Below are 17,501 nucleotides of genomic sequence, written 5' to 3'. Positions count from 1 at the left end.
TCTCCTAATGCTGTTGTGGTGTACCCTCCCTCTCCTAATGCTGTTGTGTTGTACCCTCCCTCTCCTAATGCTGTTGTGGTGTACCCTCCCTCTCCTAATGCTGTTGTGTTGTACCCTCCCTCTCCTAATGCTGTTGTGTTGTACCCTCCCTCTCCTAATGCTGTTGTGTTGTACCCTCCCTCTCCTAATGCTGTTGTGTTGTACCCTCCCTCTCCTAATGCTGTTGTGTTGTACCCTCCCTCTCCTAATGCTATTTTAATCCCATCACATTGTGATTTGCACAGCCGCTTGAAGACAGCGTGAGAGGAAATTAGCAGTGCTTTATCAGCCCTGGATCAGATCTGCTTAAGGAATGAAGAATGTCCTGGCTGATGAGCTGGCAATTGGAGCTTCATTTAGAGGCCATGGCTGAGATAGAGCACTGCACAGTGGGAGCCGCCATTAGAGAGCTGGCGGGGCGCACAGCACTGCCACACAACCAAGCATAGCTCAGAGAGAGAGAGAGAGAAAAAGAGAGAAAGAGAAGAGAGGAGAGTGGGAAGAGGAAGGATAAGAACAAGGAGAGGGGAAAGGGAGGAGATAGGCAAGTGATGAGTAGTGACTAGAGTGTAGGGGAGATTGATTAAAAGATAGAGGGAGTGATAGGAGGGATGGAAGGGATGGAGAGGAGAGCAGAAGGGAAGCAACACAAAAAAGAATAGCAGCCTCTACACAGTTTCAGCTAGAGAAGAGGCGCCAGCCCAGCTAACAACAAACGTTCCCACAACTTTAGAGAACGTTCCCTTAAGAGTCTCATTAGGTCATTAAATAACGTTTTTAGAGGAATGTTCCTGTGATGTGCAAGGAATGTGTCCAAGAGACCATCCCCTTAATGTCAAATACATCTTACCCAGAACATTAAGATATTATGTTCTGAGAACATGGCAACCATGTTCTGTGTATGTTTGGTGGGATCCTAACCCATAGAAACTGGACACATGAATGTTCTTGCAACGTCCCATGAAACGTGTCTAGAACATTAATATGGGATATTCTGAGAACATGGTAAGCACGTTGTGGGTATGTTCTGTTTGAAATTAAGGGAACGTTCTCCTACCTCTAACGTCAAAACATGCAAAAAATATTCTCAGAAGGTTTTTGCTAACATAGATAGAATGTTGCCATAACTAACGAAAAACTGGACACTCAACCATTAGGGGAACATTACAGGTAACATTACAAAATCGTTCTCTCTCCCTAGAATTGTTAGCTGGGAGGTCAGTGGATGTCTGGAGGCAGTGGCACACTTACTCATTAATCATCACTGTAAACACGTAGTAGAGAACCCACATACATGCACAGTGCACACGCCATGGACGTTTAGCTAGAACATCAATCAAACTGGTTAACCAAACTGCACCACGCTCAAAAAACGAATCTCTCTGGTTAGTCCTGTGTTACATCTGGTCCTAGCCCATTTCTATACCAGGTTCAAGGTTCAGTTGTGGATTGATCAACCCGTCAATAGTCAGTACTGACCACACCATGCAGTACTGTACCTACCTCTGATGATGCCCCCTGCAGGCAGTCAAACATTTTACAGAACACCTGGGAAAGAGGAAGTGATGAGATGACGCATGAATAATAAGTAAGGGGAGCAGCCGCTCAACACCAACATGCCCATCTTGATTTAATGCTAATTCTGTTTGGGAAAGCAGTGAAGCACCAACATCCCAGTGTGTGTGAGCATAAGCGTGAGTGTGAGTGTGAGTCAGGACCTAACTTCCTAACCTGTCAAGTCCTGTTCATATTTCAGGGGGAAATGTTGTGCAGGTTAGCGTTTTTTGTCATGAATCTTGTTCTGGAGGCAGCTCTGCAGAGTGGTCACTAGCTGGCACAGCAACAAAGTCATAAAATCTGATTTTAAACCTAACCTTAACCACACTGCTAACCTTAATGTCTAACCCTACCCTTAAATGAAGACTGAAAAGCACATTTTAGTTGTCATTCATTTTTACAATACAGCCAATTTTGACTTTGCAGCTGCTTTATCTAAGGTCAAATCACTTAGTTCTGCCTCCAGGACAAGACTCATGACAATAAACATCAACATGCAAATGTTGCTGGAAATCTTCCACCCTGTAGTAACACGCTATCCTTGAGTGTGTAAAATGTCTTCTTAACCTCTCCCAACCAGTCTCTAAGGTCTTCCTGTGGCTGCGGTGATAACGTGTTGGGGAGGGGATACCCCTGGTGACTCTTGCTGAGAGAGGTAGAAGTACAGTAGAGTGCTGGGAGATAAGGGCTGATGAAACAACCTGTTGTTGACACAGCTGGCCTAGTCATCTCTGATCTGCTCTCTTTAATCTCTTTCTCTTTCATTACTTCAAAGCAACAAGGCCCTAAATATAGACCTTTTCTAGGTTTAGAGAACAACTGCCAAAAAGTGTTAGTGTCATGGTCCCAAAGCTTTGGCTAACGTAACATAGTGAACTAGACAGGTGAGAAGGTATTTAAGTGTGCATTATGTGTACAAACAAATTGAGATATTAGATATCTGGTAATGTTTCAGGTGTCCATGCATCAAGCAAACAGCACAAAAGACTGTTTGAACTGTCTGAGGAACAATACCAGTCAGTGCTCCACCTGGGCACCCTATTATCCCGCCCCCACACACAGCCAGCCCATCTCCCATGGCGCTCCTAGGGACAGGCACCTCAAAGAGACCACAGCCTATATCAGCTTATCAAATGACCCAGGTAACTGACGCCCCCCACCCCCTGCTGTGCCCCTCAGTCCTGTTGGTGTCATTATAGGCCCTGGGAAGCCATTACTCATCACCATGTGTCACCCTGTATGCAGCCTCTGTGTCAAAGAGGGCAGGTAGTGTCACCAGGGGACTGGAGGGGGGAAGAGGGTGAGGAGGGGCGAGAGAAGGGGAGGGAGGGGAGAGAGAAGGGGGAGAGGTAGGGGACAGGAGGGGAAGCAGGAGGGGAGAGAGAAGGGGGAGAGGTAGGGAGAATCATCTCCTGTGGAAAGGCATAACACCTAACACTAACATGACAAGCGGAGAACTACAGGCTCTAAACACCATACTATTACATTTCCGCTCTGTGTAATTGTCTCCAAGTGTAAAGCAGTCTATGCCAGGCTGCCTAGTGCCTACCCCATGTTCGTCAAATCTCTTCTGCTACAAAATACCTCCTTTAGCACACAAGTGTATACACACACTTGCATTACGCTTCTGCACCCACAACACACACACACACACATACCCCAGTGGAGGCACCTTAGAGGAGGAAGGGGAGGACCATCCTACTCAGTGAATTTCAGAAAAATTAAAATTAAGTTATCCTTTTTAGATGAAACTATACTAAATATATTCATGTCACCAAATAACTGATTAAAACACTGTTTTGCAAATAAGGCCTACAGTAGCGTCAACATCACGTAGGGTAGCCCCATGGTGTAGCCGGAGGACAGCTAGCTTCCATCCTCCTCTGGGTACATTGACTTCAATACAAAACCTAGGAGGGTCATGGTTCTCACCCGCTTCCATAGACTTACACAGTAATTATGATGACTTCCAGAGGACATCCTTCAACCTATCAGAGCTCTTGCAGCATGAACTGACATGTTGTCCATCCAAGGATCAGAGAATGAATCTAGTACTGAAAGCATAAGCTACAGCTAGCTAGCACTGCAGTGCATAAAGTGTGGTGAGTAGTTGACTCAAAGAGAGACAAAGACAACAGTTGAACAGTTTTGAACAAATACATTTCTTCAAAAATGAAGGAGAAGAGAGAGAGAGAGATAGCTATATTTAATTGTATTTCTTCTTCTTAGTTTACCTTTCACTTACTTAGCTAGCTAATGCAGCTAATTTAGCCTACTCAACAACCTGACCCAGAGAGGAATGCTATTTATGTTAGCTAGGTGGCTAAGGCTATCCAACACTGCAACTCTTCCAAGTTAAGGTAAGCTTTCGGTTTTATAAATGTATTGCCACTGGGGCCCGGCGGTGTAACTTCTAAACTGCTTGCTGTACACTGTACTGCGTGATTGTACACATGGATTGGATTGTGGGTTTACTAACCTGTTAGTTCTGGTAGCTATGTTGACTATGACATTGGCTAATATGGTGACAACGATGTAGGCTGTGTAGCAGTTAGTAGTTATGGTATGAAGGTTTGGCTTGGAGAGGTTTTTTCGTCTGGCCACAGACAGCTGTTGTGTTGTGCACTGAAGTCCACAAGTGAAGGGAAAAGGTGAGAGGAGGAGAGCGCGTAGATGCTACAAGGAATTATAAACTGGGTAGTTCGAGCCTTGAATGCTGATTGGCTGACAGCACGGGGGATTTCTGGTATATAGCCAATATACCACGGCTAAGGGCTATATCCAGGCACTCAGCTTTGCGACATACGTAAGAACAGCCCTTAGCCGTGGTATATTGGCCATATACCACACACCCCCGTGCCTTATTGCTTAATTATACAACGAGCAAGGTGATGATGCTGTATATGGCTGCAAATAAAAGTGAACTGTGTGTGCGGGTGATCAGTTTGCCGATTCTGTTGCAAAATGTTTCTTAACCTTTTACTGTAGTGGGCTAAATCAGGGTCACACAGAGTGATTCTTGGTAGTCTTAAACAAATCTACTTTGAAACAAAAGTATACACCTCACACACATGGTTATGGGCTTAAAAAAAGAAGACACCTGTACCATGTCAGATATAGAGTTGGCATTTATTAAATTTTAAGTTTCCATCCCAATATTACACTTTATATACATCACAGAAGACTGAAATATAACAACATGAAACGGGGATGGACCTACCCTATTTTGTACAATAGAAACGTTCAGTTTTGCAACTGTTTGGACTAATCATTACACCACAGATCAGCTAGATGCAGGCAAGAGTGTGCAAGGCAGTATTGAATGTGTCATTGTATGTCACGTTAATTACTCCAATTTGCCTCTGGACCTGGGCAAATTCAAGTATAATGTAGTAGCCTAAACCTTTCGATGTTACATTGAGCTGGGTGAATGGAATATGAAATATGAAATAAGGCCAAGCTCATAAAAAAATGTGTCCTCCCTAATAGTAAACAGCACCGACTGCCACTGACTGACACTACACAGAGAGAGACACTAGCACATTGCTGCTTCTGCTGACACAGGCCTTGGGGTCAGAGAGAGAGGTTACTATGGCTACCAGCCCTGAAGGACCATTTGAGACAAACCGGTCTTGTCCAGTTCTGCTGATAAGACAATCGAAGCGGCGCTCCGCATTCTTCTGTGGCGATCCATCAGCACAGGTCACACGCAACACGCCGCAATGATTATACATGGGCTATGTCCTCTAACCCACTGCTCATTCCTCATCCTCTCTACACAGCACATAGCATGGGCTGTCTCACTGAACCCAACAGAGCTGCCTCAGAACACATACAGCTAGCTCCACTAATTACACTGCCGTCAGAGCATATGCCTGAAAACACCTACAGTGGGGAAAAAAAGTATTTAGTCAGCCACCAATTGTGCAAGTTCTCCCACTTAAAAAGATGAGAGAGGCCTGTAATTTTCATCATAGGTACACGTCAACTATGACAGACAAAATGAGAAAAAAAGTCCAGAAAATCACATTGTAGGATTTTTAATGAATTTATTTGCAAATTATGGTGGAAAATAAGTATTTGGTCAATAACAAAAGTTTCTCAATACTTTGTTATATACCCTTTGTTGGCAATGACACAGGTCAAACGTTTTCTGTAAGTCTTCACAAGGTTTTCACACACTGTTGCTGGTATTTTGGCCCATTCCTCCATGCAGATCTCCTCTAGAGCAGTGATGTTTTGGGGCTGTCGCTGGGCAACACGTACTTTCAACTCCCTCCAAAGATTTTCTATGGGGTTGAGATCTGGAGACTGGCTAGGCCACTCCAGGACCTTGAAATGCTTCTTACGAAGCCACTCCTTCGTTGCCCGGGCGGTGTGTTTGGGATCATTGTCATGCTGAAAGACCCAGCCACGTTTCATCTTCAATGCCCTTGCTGATGGAAGGAGGTTTTCACTCAAAATCTCACGATACATGGCCCCATTCATTCTTTCCTTTACACGGATCAGTCGTCCTGGTCCCTTTGCAGAAAAAACAGCCCCAAAGCATGATGTTTCCACCCCCATGCTTCACAGTAGGTATGGTGTTCTTTGGATGCAACTCAGCATTCTTTGTCCTCCAAACATGACGAGTTGAGTTTTTACCAAAAAGTTATATTTTGGTTTCATCTGACCATATGACATTCTCCCAATCCTCTTCTGGATCATCCAAATGCACTCTAGCAAACTTCAGACGGGCCTGGACATGTACTGGCTTAAGCAGGGGGACATGTCTGGCACTGCAGGATTTGAGTCCCTTGCGGCGTAGTGTGTTACTGATGGTAGGCTTTGTTACTTTGGTCCCAGCTCTCTGCAGGTCATTCACTAGGTCCCCCTGTGTGGTTCTTGGATTTTTGCTCACCGTTCTTGTGATCATTTTGACCCCACGGGGTGAGATCTTGCGTGGAGCCCCAGATCGAGGGAGATTATCAGTGGTCTTGTATGTCTTCCATTTCCTAATAATTGCTCCCACAGTTGATTTCTTCAAACCAAGCTGCTTACCTATTGCAGATTCTATCTTCCCAGCCTGGTGCAGGTCTACAATTTTGTTTCTGGTGTCCTTTGACAGCTCTTTGGTCTTGGCCATAGTGGAGTTTGGAGTGTGACTGTTTGAGGTTGTGGACAGGTGTATTTTATACTGATAACAAGTTCAAACAGGTGCCATTAATACAGGTAACGAGTGGAGGACAGAGGAGCCTCTTAAAGAAGAAGTTACAGGTCTGTGAGAGCCAGAAATCTTGCTTGTTTGTAGGTGACCAAATACTTATTTTCCACCATAATTTGCAAATAAATTCATTAAAAATCCTACAATGTGATTTTCTGGATTTTTTTCCCTCAATTTGTCTGTCATAGTTGACGTGCACCTATGATGAAAATTACAGGCCTCTCTCATCTTTTTAAGTGGGAGAACTTGCACAATTGGTGGCTGACTAAATACGTTTTTTCTCCACTGTACTTAGCCTTCTGTTGTAGGACTGTAGGTTTTAACAGAGTAAAACATAGTTAAATGTAGCAAAGTGTTTTCTCTGTGGTAAAACAAACAGTGACGGCGGTCAGCCGGAAAGCAGGTCAGTAAACATGTCCAATCAGCACTGCATGCAGGGAGCACAGGCCCTCCGATAATGCATCTCAGCCTCCTCCAATTAGCATTGCTCTGGGGTGGAGGGAGAGAGGGAAGAAGGGAGGGAGGGAGGGATGAGGAGGGAGGAGAGGAGGGAGGGGGGAGAGGAGGGCGGGAGATGCAGCACATTACGGTATAACGATGTTGTAGCATCACAGTTTACATAAAATACACATCTAGTCACTATGTTCCCTAGTAATAACCATTTCTAGCGTTTGGGTTGTACAATTATTTTAGTATCCTTAATACATTTAAAGGAGGCATTAAATCAGTCTGCAGATGCTGATTTTAAGCCTCAGACACACCAACCTTTTGTTGTTCACATAGTATGCCGATCAGCCTCGTTAAAAATCCTCCAGACCACAAGTTGGCAGTAGCTTTTTTAAGCGATGTTTGGCTTGTGCCTGCTGTTGATAGCTAATCTTAGCTAACTAGCAAGCTGCGCTAATGTCAGAGATAGAACCAAGGGCGCAACTTTGGTTTTAGAAGTGGGGGGAACATAACTATTATTTTTTTACATTTGTTTTCAGTTGGATAAACACTTCAAACAGCTTTCCCGACCACTCGGAGGCATCCGCATGGTCCTAAAGCACACTGTTGCCTCGTTTTTATCACATTCCAAAGATACATCTGGGGGAGACATAAATGCATTTTCAGAATGTGGGGGGGACATGAGCCCAGTGAAAGTTGTGCCCCTGGATAGAACAATGAGACAGATATTTCACTGGATGTATAAATGTGAAGTATCCGGTTGGAGTTTCCACTCACTACCAAATATGGTGGTGAGAGGAAGCCCAGTGGCCGGCAGTGGGAGAACATGGAGTGAGATGGATTTTGGCCGACATTCTGCTAATTTTCTCATCGATTAAACATTTGATCTCAATACAGTTTTCTGTTTCCAAAACTAGAATCTGTTATGAACAGAGTGGACTAACTTTTGTAGACTTTACCCTTTGCCAAAGTTGATAAAAATTGCATTGTTTCGAAGGAGTGCAAGGGCGAATTTAGATATTGCACGTGCGCACTTCACAAAGTAGACGTTCCCTAACAGAAATATGCAAATACATGTTAGAACGTGCCAATAGGCTCTCGGGAGCTCGTACTTGGCTCTGCCCACCTCCTTGCTTGTTCTGCCCACTAGGATTAATTTGGTCCCATTGGAAACGACAGGCTGTGGTCTATCTTGAGTTAGTTATACAAATCTTTGCTAATGTTTTTGCTAGCTAAATAGAATTTGTATTAAGCTCTTGTTGATACTAGCCAATGGCCACAAGTAGATTAATAGTGTAGCTAGCAACATTATAAATAAATCACAATGGATTTGTTTTTGAATGAAGCAGCTGCCTGTTAGCAGCAGAGAGTCAGTGGAGTAGCTAGCTAGCTATGTTGTGCTAACTGGCGAATGGCAATGCGAACCGTTTAGCTAACGTTAGCTAGCAAGCGAACTAGCACTGGCGTTATGGTATAATGGAGAGTGAAATTCATTATTTCTTCATCATCTTGCTAGATAGCTAACTTTTTTAAGCATTTAATATTGTGTGCATTGTGCTGCACTTACCACCCCGTGTGTGACTGCCTGGCTCAGCTAACTAATAAACAAGTGCACATTATCAAACCTAACAAAAAATCATTCTAAGTGCAAGCACAAAACTCCTTAGCTAGATGTAAAAGATGTAAAGACTTGCAGCTTTACAGTGGCGATTTTAGCATGAAAATCTTAGTGGGGCAAACTCCCCTCAAAAATGTTTGATGCATGCCACCAAAGCCACTACACAACACAACAAACACTAAACATTACATTAATTGCACTATAACGGTGACAAACGGTGCCCACAAACTGTTAGGGCCTACATAAAGCAAAGCTTTCTTTTCAGCACCATGGAGTGAATCCTTACCACTGCTACACCTGGCTATCAGCGGAGCCTTGTCTGGCAGCGAAACAGTTCATTCAGCCACATTTACTGCCTTAAAAAAAAACATAGCTGATATGGCTGACTTACTTAAACAAATGTGGTTTCTACTGACAATTGAGATGTACAAACTATGGCATAACGGGATGACAAGCGATGAAGACATTCATTTTGATTGAAAAAACAAGGTCGAATCAGGACGTCAGTGATCTTCAGGTCGGAGCTCTAGAAAGAGGCCCGAGTTCGCGACATGAAATTCCGAGTTGGATGACCCAGTCGGGGCTCGTTTTTTTTCAGAGTTCCGAGTTGTCTTGAACTCACTGAAGTCTGAGATTTCCCGGTTCCGAGTTTCCAGTTGTTTTGAACGTGGCAGAAGTCATGCTGGATTGACAGCATGGCCAATGCCCATGGTGTTGAATGTTTATCCTTTTAAGCTTGGAAAAGAGACCCTTAAACCCAGAATTGGACAAACACACCCACTCCACTGAATAGCAGGCTAGTGATTGCATTGCAACGCTTGCAGTTAGCTACTGATTCCTTCCAAACCACTCATTGTTGAATTTGCGATTTCTCTATAACTCTATGGCAGCACCCAATGAGCTGGAATTTTTTAGCTCTCCCCGTAGATTTTGTGATGACGTAGTGTCTCCATGAGTGACAGAACACTGAGCCAATCACAGGGCAACTAGAGAACATTACCAACACCAACGCTCCATATTTTCCGCTGACTGCCCCACCACCACAGAAAGCACTGAGCTAGGCTGAAACACCTGCATTTTGGAGCTGCCTTACTCAAGAAAGCAAAAAAGAGACCATGTTTGTATGCAGCTTTACTCTCAATATTATTATTATTTTTAGCTAAACAGGTGGGGCTCTGCTCCACCTGCCCTGAATGATGGGTTGCCACAGCAGGTTTATTGTTTTAGTTAGAACAATTCTGATGAAAATGGGGTGGATTACACTCAATTTTTTTCCTATTTTTGTCATTCCTGTCGGCTCCCCCACGTGGAGGTTAATGATCTCTAATTGGCTCAAAGTCAAGTTGTCGGCCACTGACGAGCAAGGCGATTCTACAAGTAGAAACGGCAGGTTCAACAGTACCAGGTCGGTACACAGCAGGTACGTCTATTGTTCTAGCAAGAGAAGGAACGGCCTCCTACTGTGCCTATTGGCCGTCAGTTTTCTCTGTGTGTCTGACCTCTTAGGTTACTGGGCAGTTTAAAACAGGCTGGACCACTGGTGTACAAGGGCCACTTGAGGGGTTCATAGTCCCCTACTCTCCCTCAGCCTGCTCTCTACTCTCTATTTCTCTTACCAGGCAGGAGAGACTGACAGCTCAGACACTGCTCAGTGATTTGTCCTGCTAGCTCCACAACAAGTCAGTGCCTAGGTCAGTCAGCACACACACACACACACACAAACAAATACAGACACACACATCACCTCAGATCAGCATCATGTAGGGCTGTGACGATTATGGAATTTTGAGTAATGAATAATTGTCATGCAAATGGCCATCGCTATTGTCAAAATTGTAATTTTTGTAGAAAAATGTTTTGAGCTTGTAATGTATAATAATGCATCTTTGAAAATTAGATACAACATACCTAATGAATACAACACAGTGTTGGTGACACCCTCGTCTCAAAAACTCAATTTTTTGACACCCCACCCTTCTAAAATGAATGTAAGACGATTATGATGATAAGTTCACGTTATAGTCCATAATTGTCGGTTACGCGATTATGCGATTATTGTGCCAGCCCTACGTCACAGGGCACTCTGGAGAGAGAGGGAGAAAAAAGAAGGCGGGTTGAGCAGAGCTACAACGCTGCATCCCCCAAGAGCACATGAGCAAGGGGCGCAGAGAGAGCTTTTTATACCTCCTCATAAGTGGAGTAGGCTAATTGGAAAATGAGTCCTACTTTAAATCAAAATAATAACAATGGCATTTCCTGGCCCTGCTTATTCAGAGATGGAAACTATTTGAAAGGCTAAGTCAGCCCACGCAGGGGAAATGCTTTTACATATTCACCTATGGCTGTTCCTCCCAAACATGATCGATGAAGTCCCAGCAGGAAGGAGGGGCCTAAATGCTGGGAGGGACACTGACTGGGGAGCATACTGACAAAGACATTTCATTTCTGGTTCTTCAGTGAATGTTTGTTGACCAGCAGCAGCATCCCATTAGGATTGAAAGGGGGAGCAGTGGGATGGGGGATGGGGTTTGTGCGGAGGAGGAGATGGAATGAGGGCTGGCTGGAATGAGATTTGTGTTAACGCTGATTTAGAGTCCCTCAGACCAACGTCAATCAACTGTCAGTTCCAGGATTACTGTCAGGGGTCAGGATTAAGGTTGTGAGTTCAAAGATAGCACCAAGGTCATCTATTCTCAGGAGAGCACTGCAAAAAGTGAAATAAAAGCAAGCCTAAATATCTTATATTGAGTGATAATTCATTTAAAATGTGTTATTGTTTTCTTGTTTTTTTGTACCAAGCTAAATTATCTAACATCATGTAACCTAAAAAAGGCATAATACAAGTAATTTATCTTATTTCGAGATATTTTTGAAGATATTTTACCTTAAACATTTCTGACATAAAGAACTGTGAAAACACCAGCAAATCAGCTCCAAGTGATTTTATTTTTGGAAATCTGTTCCAAAGTATTCCCACACATAATAGAGATATATGTGATCGTATACAAATGTAAGAAAGGTTTTTAATTATTGTTTTAGTCAAATATTACGTCTGTTTGGGCTTCTTGCTGGCAATTTTCATTCTACCAATTATTTGTAATTATTTTCTGGCCCCCTAACCATCCGCTCCAGAAAAAATTGGCCCATGGCCGAATCTAGTTGATGATCCCTGCAGTAGAGAGAGTCTGAGTTTTAAGTTCCTCAGGTGGCTGACGAAAATCGGGTCCTCTCCAAATACTACTGCTGCACCATCGAATTGCTCCGTCCACGACCGTAAGGCACTCCATCGGGAGGTAAAGATGGCCAGTACATCACTAGGACCGTGCTCCCACCCATCCAGGACATCTACTCAAAACAGTGCCTGAGGAAGGCCCGCAGCATCATCAAGGACCCCACAAACCTCAGCCACAAGCTGTTCACTCACTTACCGTCGGGCAGACGGTATCGGAGCATGAGGTCTGATACCAACAGGCTCAGAGACAGTTTCTATTTGCAAGCCATCAGACTGCTGAACACTTGAACTGGACTGACCACCTCCACTGACTCTCTGCACACATGTACTTACTCACACACACACACACAAGTCAAAACAGCTGCTACCAGACTCTTATTATTATAGCTAAATACTGCAAAATTGTAATATTTGCCCCCCAAAACACATGTAAATATTGGACTAAAATTGTGCCTTCCTGTATTATACTGATGCTAAAATGTTTATTCTATTCTACTGAGCCATTTACTTTAAGTTCGTATTCTTATCTTTTATTATTTCGTTATTGTTGTTTCATTGTTGAAAAGGAACCTGGAAGTAAGCATTTCGTTGGACAGTGTATACCATGTGTGTCCTGTACATACTGTACAGGATACTTGAAACTTGAAACGTTGGAGGAGGAGCTGAAAAATAATGCTGCTGCAAAACAACAGCTCCTATGTTCTGTTTAAGCTCTGTGTACACATGGCTGCATGCACACTGTGCCCTTGTCTCACTCTGCATTGTGAAACTGAGGTGAATTGCTCAAATGAACCTGCACTGGTGGCATTTACGGCATAGACCTACTCCCTGCCGCTTGTCAAAACCTGTTCAAACCAACTTTATTTACGTAGCATATTTCTCCCTTTTACAATCCTGATTCTACAAGCCCAAAGCTGTGCAGCTCTTGCATGTAATAGCTCTGTAACATTGCAAATCACCTCTACAGCGTTGCGGCGGGGGCCAGCCATCTCACACACATACACACACACACACAGGTTATAGCTAGCTAAAGCCTGTGTAGCAGAATGAGATATATGACTGCCTTGGCTTTGAGGGACAGACAGGGTGAGGCCCAGGGCAGGTAGTGTCAGTAGGGTGACCACATTTAAAATACCCAAATTCGGGACAACAGGGTGATTTTGCGTAACATTTGTCGGACAGTGTAGCCTACATGAACCTACACCCCCTGACATGCCTTACTCTGCTAATCTTAATCGAAGTAAGCATACACCGATTAAAACACCTGTTATTCTGAGCAATCTTTCAAATGATTAAAACATGTAAACACCGTAATCTACGTTCCAGCCGTGTATTTGATCTGCGCATGCGCTAGCACCAGCCGAGCGAGCCTCCCTCTTTAGCGCGAGTCATGTGTGTTCGGAAAAACTAACTGAATGTATGCCTGTAGTTTTCACATACAAACTTTATATGTCCGAACTCCTAATCAAATATTATATTAATCGTACTATCCACAATAATCGCATTATTGTGTGCATGTAACTGCACTCACTACCGTCAATCGAAAGATAATTATTCACGTTTAACCAGTGAAATGTCAAACTGCATCTGAATGCCAATCATTTGATCGCAATCAGTTTCATGGGAATATGCAATTAGATCTTCTTTAATTAAATCAAATCAAATGTATTTATAAAGCCCTTTTACATCAGCATATTCGGCAGATGTAGAAGCACGGTGGATAGGAAAAACTCCTTAGAAAGGCAGGAACCTAAGAAGAAACCTAGAGAGGAACCAGGCTCTGAGGGGTGGCCAGTCCTCTTCTGGCTGTGCCGGGTGGAGATTATAAGAGTACATGGCATGATCTAGATGAGACTGCCGAATCAAGGCAAAGGTAAGAATCTCAGGATTAACTATCGAATGTTAGCGAAATGTAGTAATTAATAAATTGTCTACATTTCTTTAAATTGACAATTCTGTTAACTGTTTTGTGCAAGTTTTAAATTGACACAATACCTGTTAGCAAAGGTGTCAGCTAGAGATGACATGCAGGAGCTTGCAGGGATTTGTAGTCTTGCATGATGTCTACTTTGATGCTAATTAGCATGTTCAAATCTGAGAGTAAATAGAGCCGAATATATTGATAAAAGTCACCAGTCCGATAGAGATTTACAGATCAAAACGTCATGCCATGGTAAGCCTACAGGAAGCACAGCCCTTATTTTACTGTAAGTGTTCTAAAATTCCCTATGGGAAAAATGAATGGTGGAAAAACGATTGGAACCATTTCCCTGTTTGACTGCTAGGTTTTATGGGTATTGTGACCTCCACCAGCCTACTCTTTTGCCTTGAGCAAAATTTGGTGATGCAGAAACGAGAGACCACGTGTGGCTTCGTTAGAAGCACGCTTTTAGTAAGTAGTTCATCCTAACTGCCCTCTCCAAGTTTAGCTAGAATTTTGCCTGAAAGGATTTGAGAAATGTGATTGGTTGATGATAGGCCTATGACATTGGCCTACGTCTTGTCTTGCGCTGCACACAATATCAGATCTCAACAACAATTGGAGAAGGGTTAAACATCACCAGTACCACATCCTTATGATGTATATATTTTCATAAGTGGAATGTCTGACTGAAATATGTGGTGTTTGAATTTGTTGATAAAATGTGGGACATGATTGTTTGGTTGCGGGACGCGGGACAAAGGGCCAAAATGCAGAACTGTCCCGCACAATCCGTGACATGTGGTCACCCTAAGTGCCAGATTCTTTCCTCAGGGCTAATAGCCCTGTCAATCCCCCAGAGCACGCTGCTGGAGTAATGGCGCCGGAGGGGAAGGCTGCCGTTTTATGGGCTCTTAACCAACCATGCTATTTTTATTTTTTTTTGCATTGTTTGTAACTTATTTTGTACATAATGTTGCTGCTACCGTCTCTTATGACCGAAAAGAGCTTCTGGACATCAGAACAGCGATTACTCACCTTGAACTGGACAAATACTTTTTCTTTAATGAGTCGGACAAGAGGGATTTGCTCCAGACACCCGACAGGGCCCTCATCCCGTAATTCGCAGGAGAAAGAGACAGAGATATCGCGGAAGGAGATCAGGGTGCCTGATAAGGAGCTGGCGACGAGTGGCTAATCTGCCTTTGCCATCGGTACTATTGGCCAATGTACAACCGCTGAATAATAAAGTGGACGAACTAAAAGCACATATATCCTACCAACGGCACATTAAAAACTGTAATATCTTATGTTTCACCAAGTGGTGGCTGAACGACGACATGAATAACATACAGCTGGCGTGTTATACACTGTATCGGCAGGATAGAACAGCAGCTTCTGGTAAGACAAGGGGTGGCAGTCTATGTATATTTGTAAACAACAGCTGGTGCACGATATCTAAGGAAGTCTCTAGGTTTTGCTCGCCTGAGGTAGAGTATCTCATGATAAGCTGTAGACCCCACTATCTACCAAGAGAGTTTTCATCTATATTCTTCGTAGCTGTCTATTTACCACTACAAACTGATACTGGTACTCAATGAGCTGTATTCGGCCATAAGCAAACAGGAAAACGCTCATCCAGAGGCGGCGCTCCTAGTGGCCGGGGACTTTAATGCAGGGAAACTTAAATCCGTTTTACCTAATAATATAATAATAATAATATAATATGCCATTTAGCAGACGCTTTTATCCAAAGCGACTTACAGTCATGCGTGCATACATTTTTTTTTTGTGTATGGGTGGTCCCGGGGATCGAACCCACTACCTTAGCGTTACAAGCGCCGTGCTCTACCAGCTGAGCTACAGAGGACCTCATTTCTACCAGCATTTCACATGTGCAACCAGAGGGGAAAAAAACTCTAGACCACCTTTACTCCACACACACAGACGCGTACAAAGCATTTGGCAAATCTGACCATAATTTTATCCTCCTGATTCCTGCTTACAAGAAAAAACTAAAGCAGGAAGCACCAGTGACTCCGTCAATTAAAAAGTGGTCAGATGAAACTGATGCTAAGCTACAGGACTGTTTTGCTAGCGCAGACTGGAATATGTTCCGGGATTCTTCCGATGGCATTGAGGAGTACACCACATCAGTCACTGGCTTCATCAATAAGTGCATCGATGACGTCGTCCCCACAGTGACTGTACGTACTGTGATGTCACGAGAGGCTGTGTCCTGGAGGGACGTTACATCCCCCTGAGGTGGCTGCAAACCCAGACAGCTATGGCTCCATCTGCTGGTATGGTCGGGAACTCCACCCCTCTATGGCCAATCTTCCCACGCAGCTGGAACAAATGAGGAGCTGATGAGCTGAAGGTTTGGGAAGGGAAGAAACACAGTCTCCAACCTGGGCTCTCTGGAGGACAAGAGTGCTGCACGTCCACTTCCAGGAGGAATATAAGGATTTGGAGACACTTACCTTTGGGAAATACTCACCTTTGGATATATGCACCTGTGGAAATACGTGAGAGACATTTGGAAGGACTTTTTGCTGGGTTGGCCACTAGCTGCAACGTGGACTACAGTAAGGCTGGGGAAAAGTTATCTGAGCGAGTGAGAATTATGATTTTGGATGTGGAAGAGACATCCCTGAACTGTTAACCCTTAAAGAGCCACAAGAGAACAGAATTTTGTTATATTTTCGTTAATTTCCCAAGACCTATAATAAAATCCTTGTTTTGTTTGAACCTTGTCTCCTTGCACTACTTGAGCAATCCCGCTGAAAGCTGTGTAGCCTCTCGTGACGTCACAGATGGTGGAGAACACGGGCACGCTCAAGCGTTAATAGTGCATGTCAGAGGAGGATACCGAAGGTTTGATCACCCAGTTTTCCAAGTTGGCCGTAGGCTCCCCCGCCGACTGAAATGGAGGACATATTGAAAGCCCTTGTTGCTGGCCAGCAAGCCCAGATGCAAGCAAACGTGGCTCTCTTGGAGGAGCAAAAGAAAGCCAACCTTCTGAAGGCAGAGGAATTGCAGTTGCAGAGACAGAGGGTGGTCCAAAATACCCGCCCAATAAAGGCAAGTGACTTTATATCTAAGATGGGAGCTACCGATGACATTGAGGCATACCTGCATGCATTTGAGGCCACGGCCACTAGGGAAGCCTGGCCCAAGCAACAGTGGGTTGGTCTGTTAGCCCCCCTTTCTAACCGGGGAATCGCTGAATGCTGTCCGGGACCTGGGCCCTGACCAGGTTACTGACTATGATGCCCTGAAGTCTGAGATCCTCAGCAGATATGGACTCACAAAGTTTGGTATGGCCCAGCGCTTTCACAGCTGGACCTTCCAACCAGACCAACCTCCTCGGGCGCAGATGCATGAACTTGTCCGAATCGCAAGGAAATGGCTGGATCCGCAGAGGAATACAGCAGCGGCGGTGGTGGAGGCCGTTGTGGTGGATCGTTACCCTACGCGCCCT

At 44.1% G+C, this 17,501-nt stretch overlaps 1 protein-coding gene across 3 annotated transcripts in view; it reads right to left on the bottom strand.

The window, feature by feature from the left end:
• The window catches only part of bcar1 (BCAR1 scaffold protein, Cas family member), a 112,421-nt gene that overhangs the window by 64,317 nt on the left and 30,603 nt on the right, over nt 1–17,501 (bottom strand). For 2 of the 3 annotated variants that reach the window (XM_041837377.2, XM_041837378.2), the window contains exon 1: nt 1,543–1,582. The exons of the other annotated variant lie outside the window; for it this stretch is intronic. In XM_041837377.2, the coding sequence (XP_041693311.1) occupies nt 1,543–1,575 (33 nt within the window). In that variant the 5' untranslated portion in view covers nt 1,576–1,582. Of the gene's footprint in view, nt 1–1,542; nt 1,583–17,501 lie in introns of those variants that run through there. 3 annotated transcript variants of the gene reach the window in all.

Source organism: Coregonus clupeaformis, chromosome 19 (genome assembly GCF_020615455.1).
Source record: "Coregonus clupeaformis isolate EN_2021a chromosome 19, ASM2061545v1, whole genome shotgun sequence".
In the NCBI taxonomy this organism is placed as follows: domain Eukaryota; kingdom Metazoa; phylum Chordata; class Actinopteri; order Salmoniformes; family Salmonidae; genus Coregonus; species Coregonus clupeaformis.
Note: the sequence above shows the minus strand (reverse complement) of the source record. Positions and strands in the feature narration are given on the sequence as shown.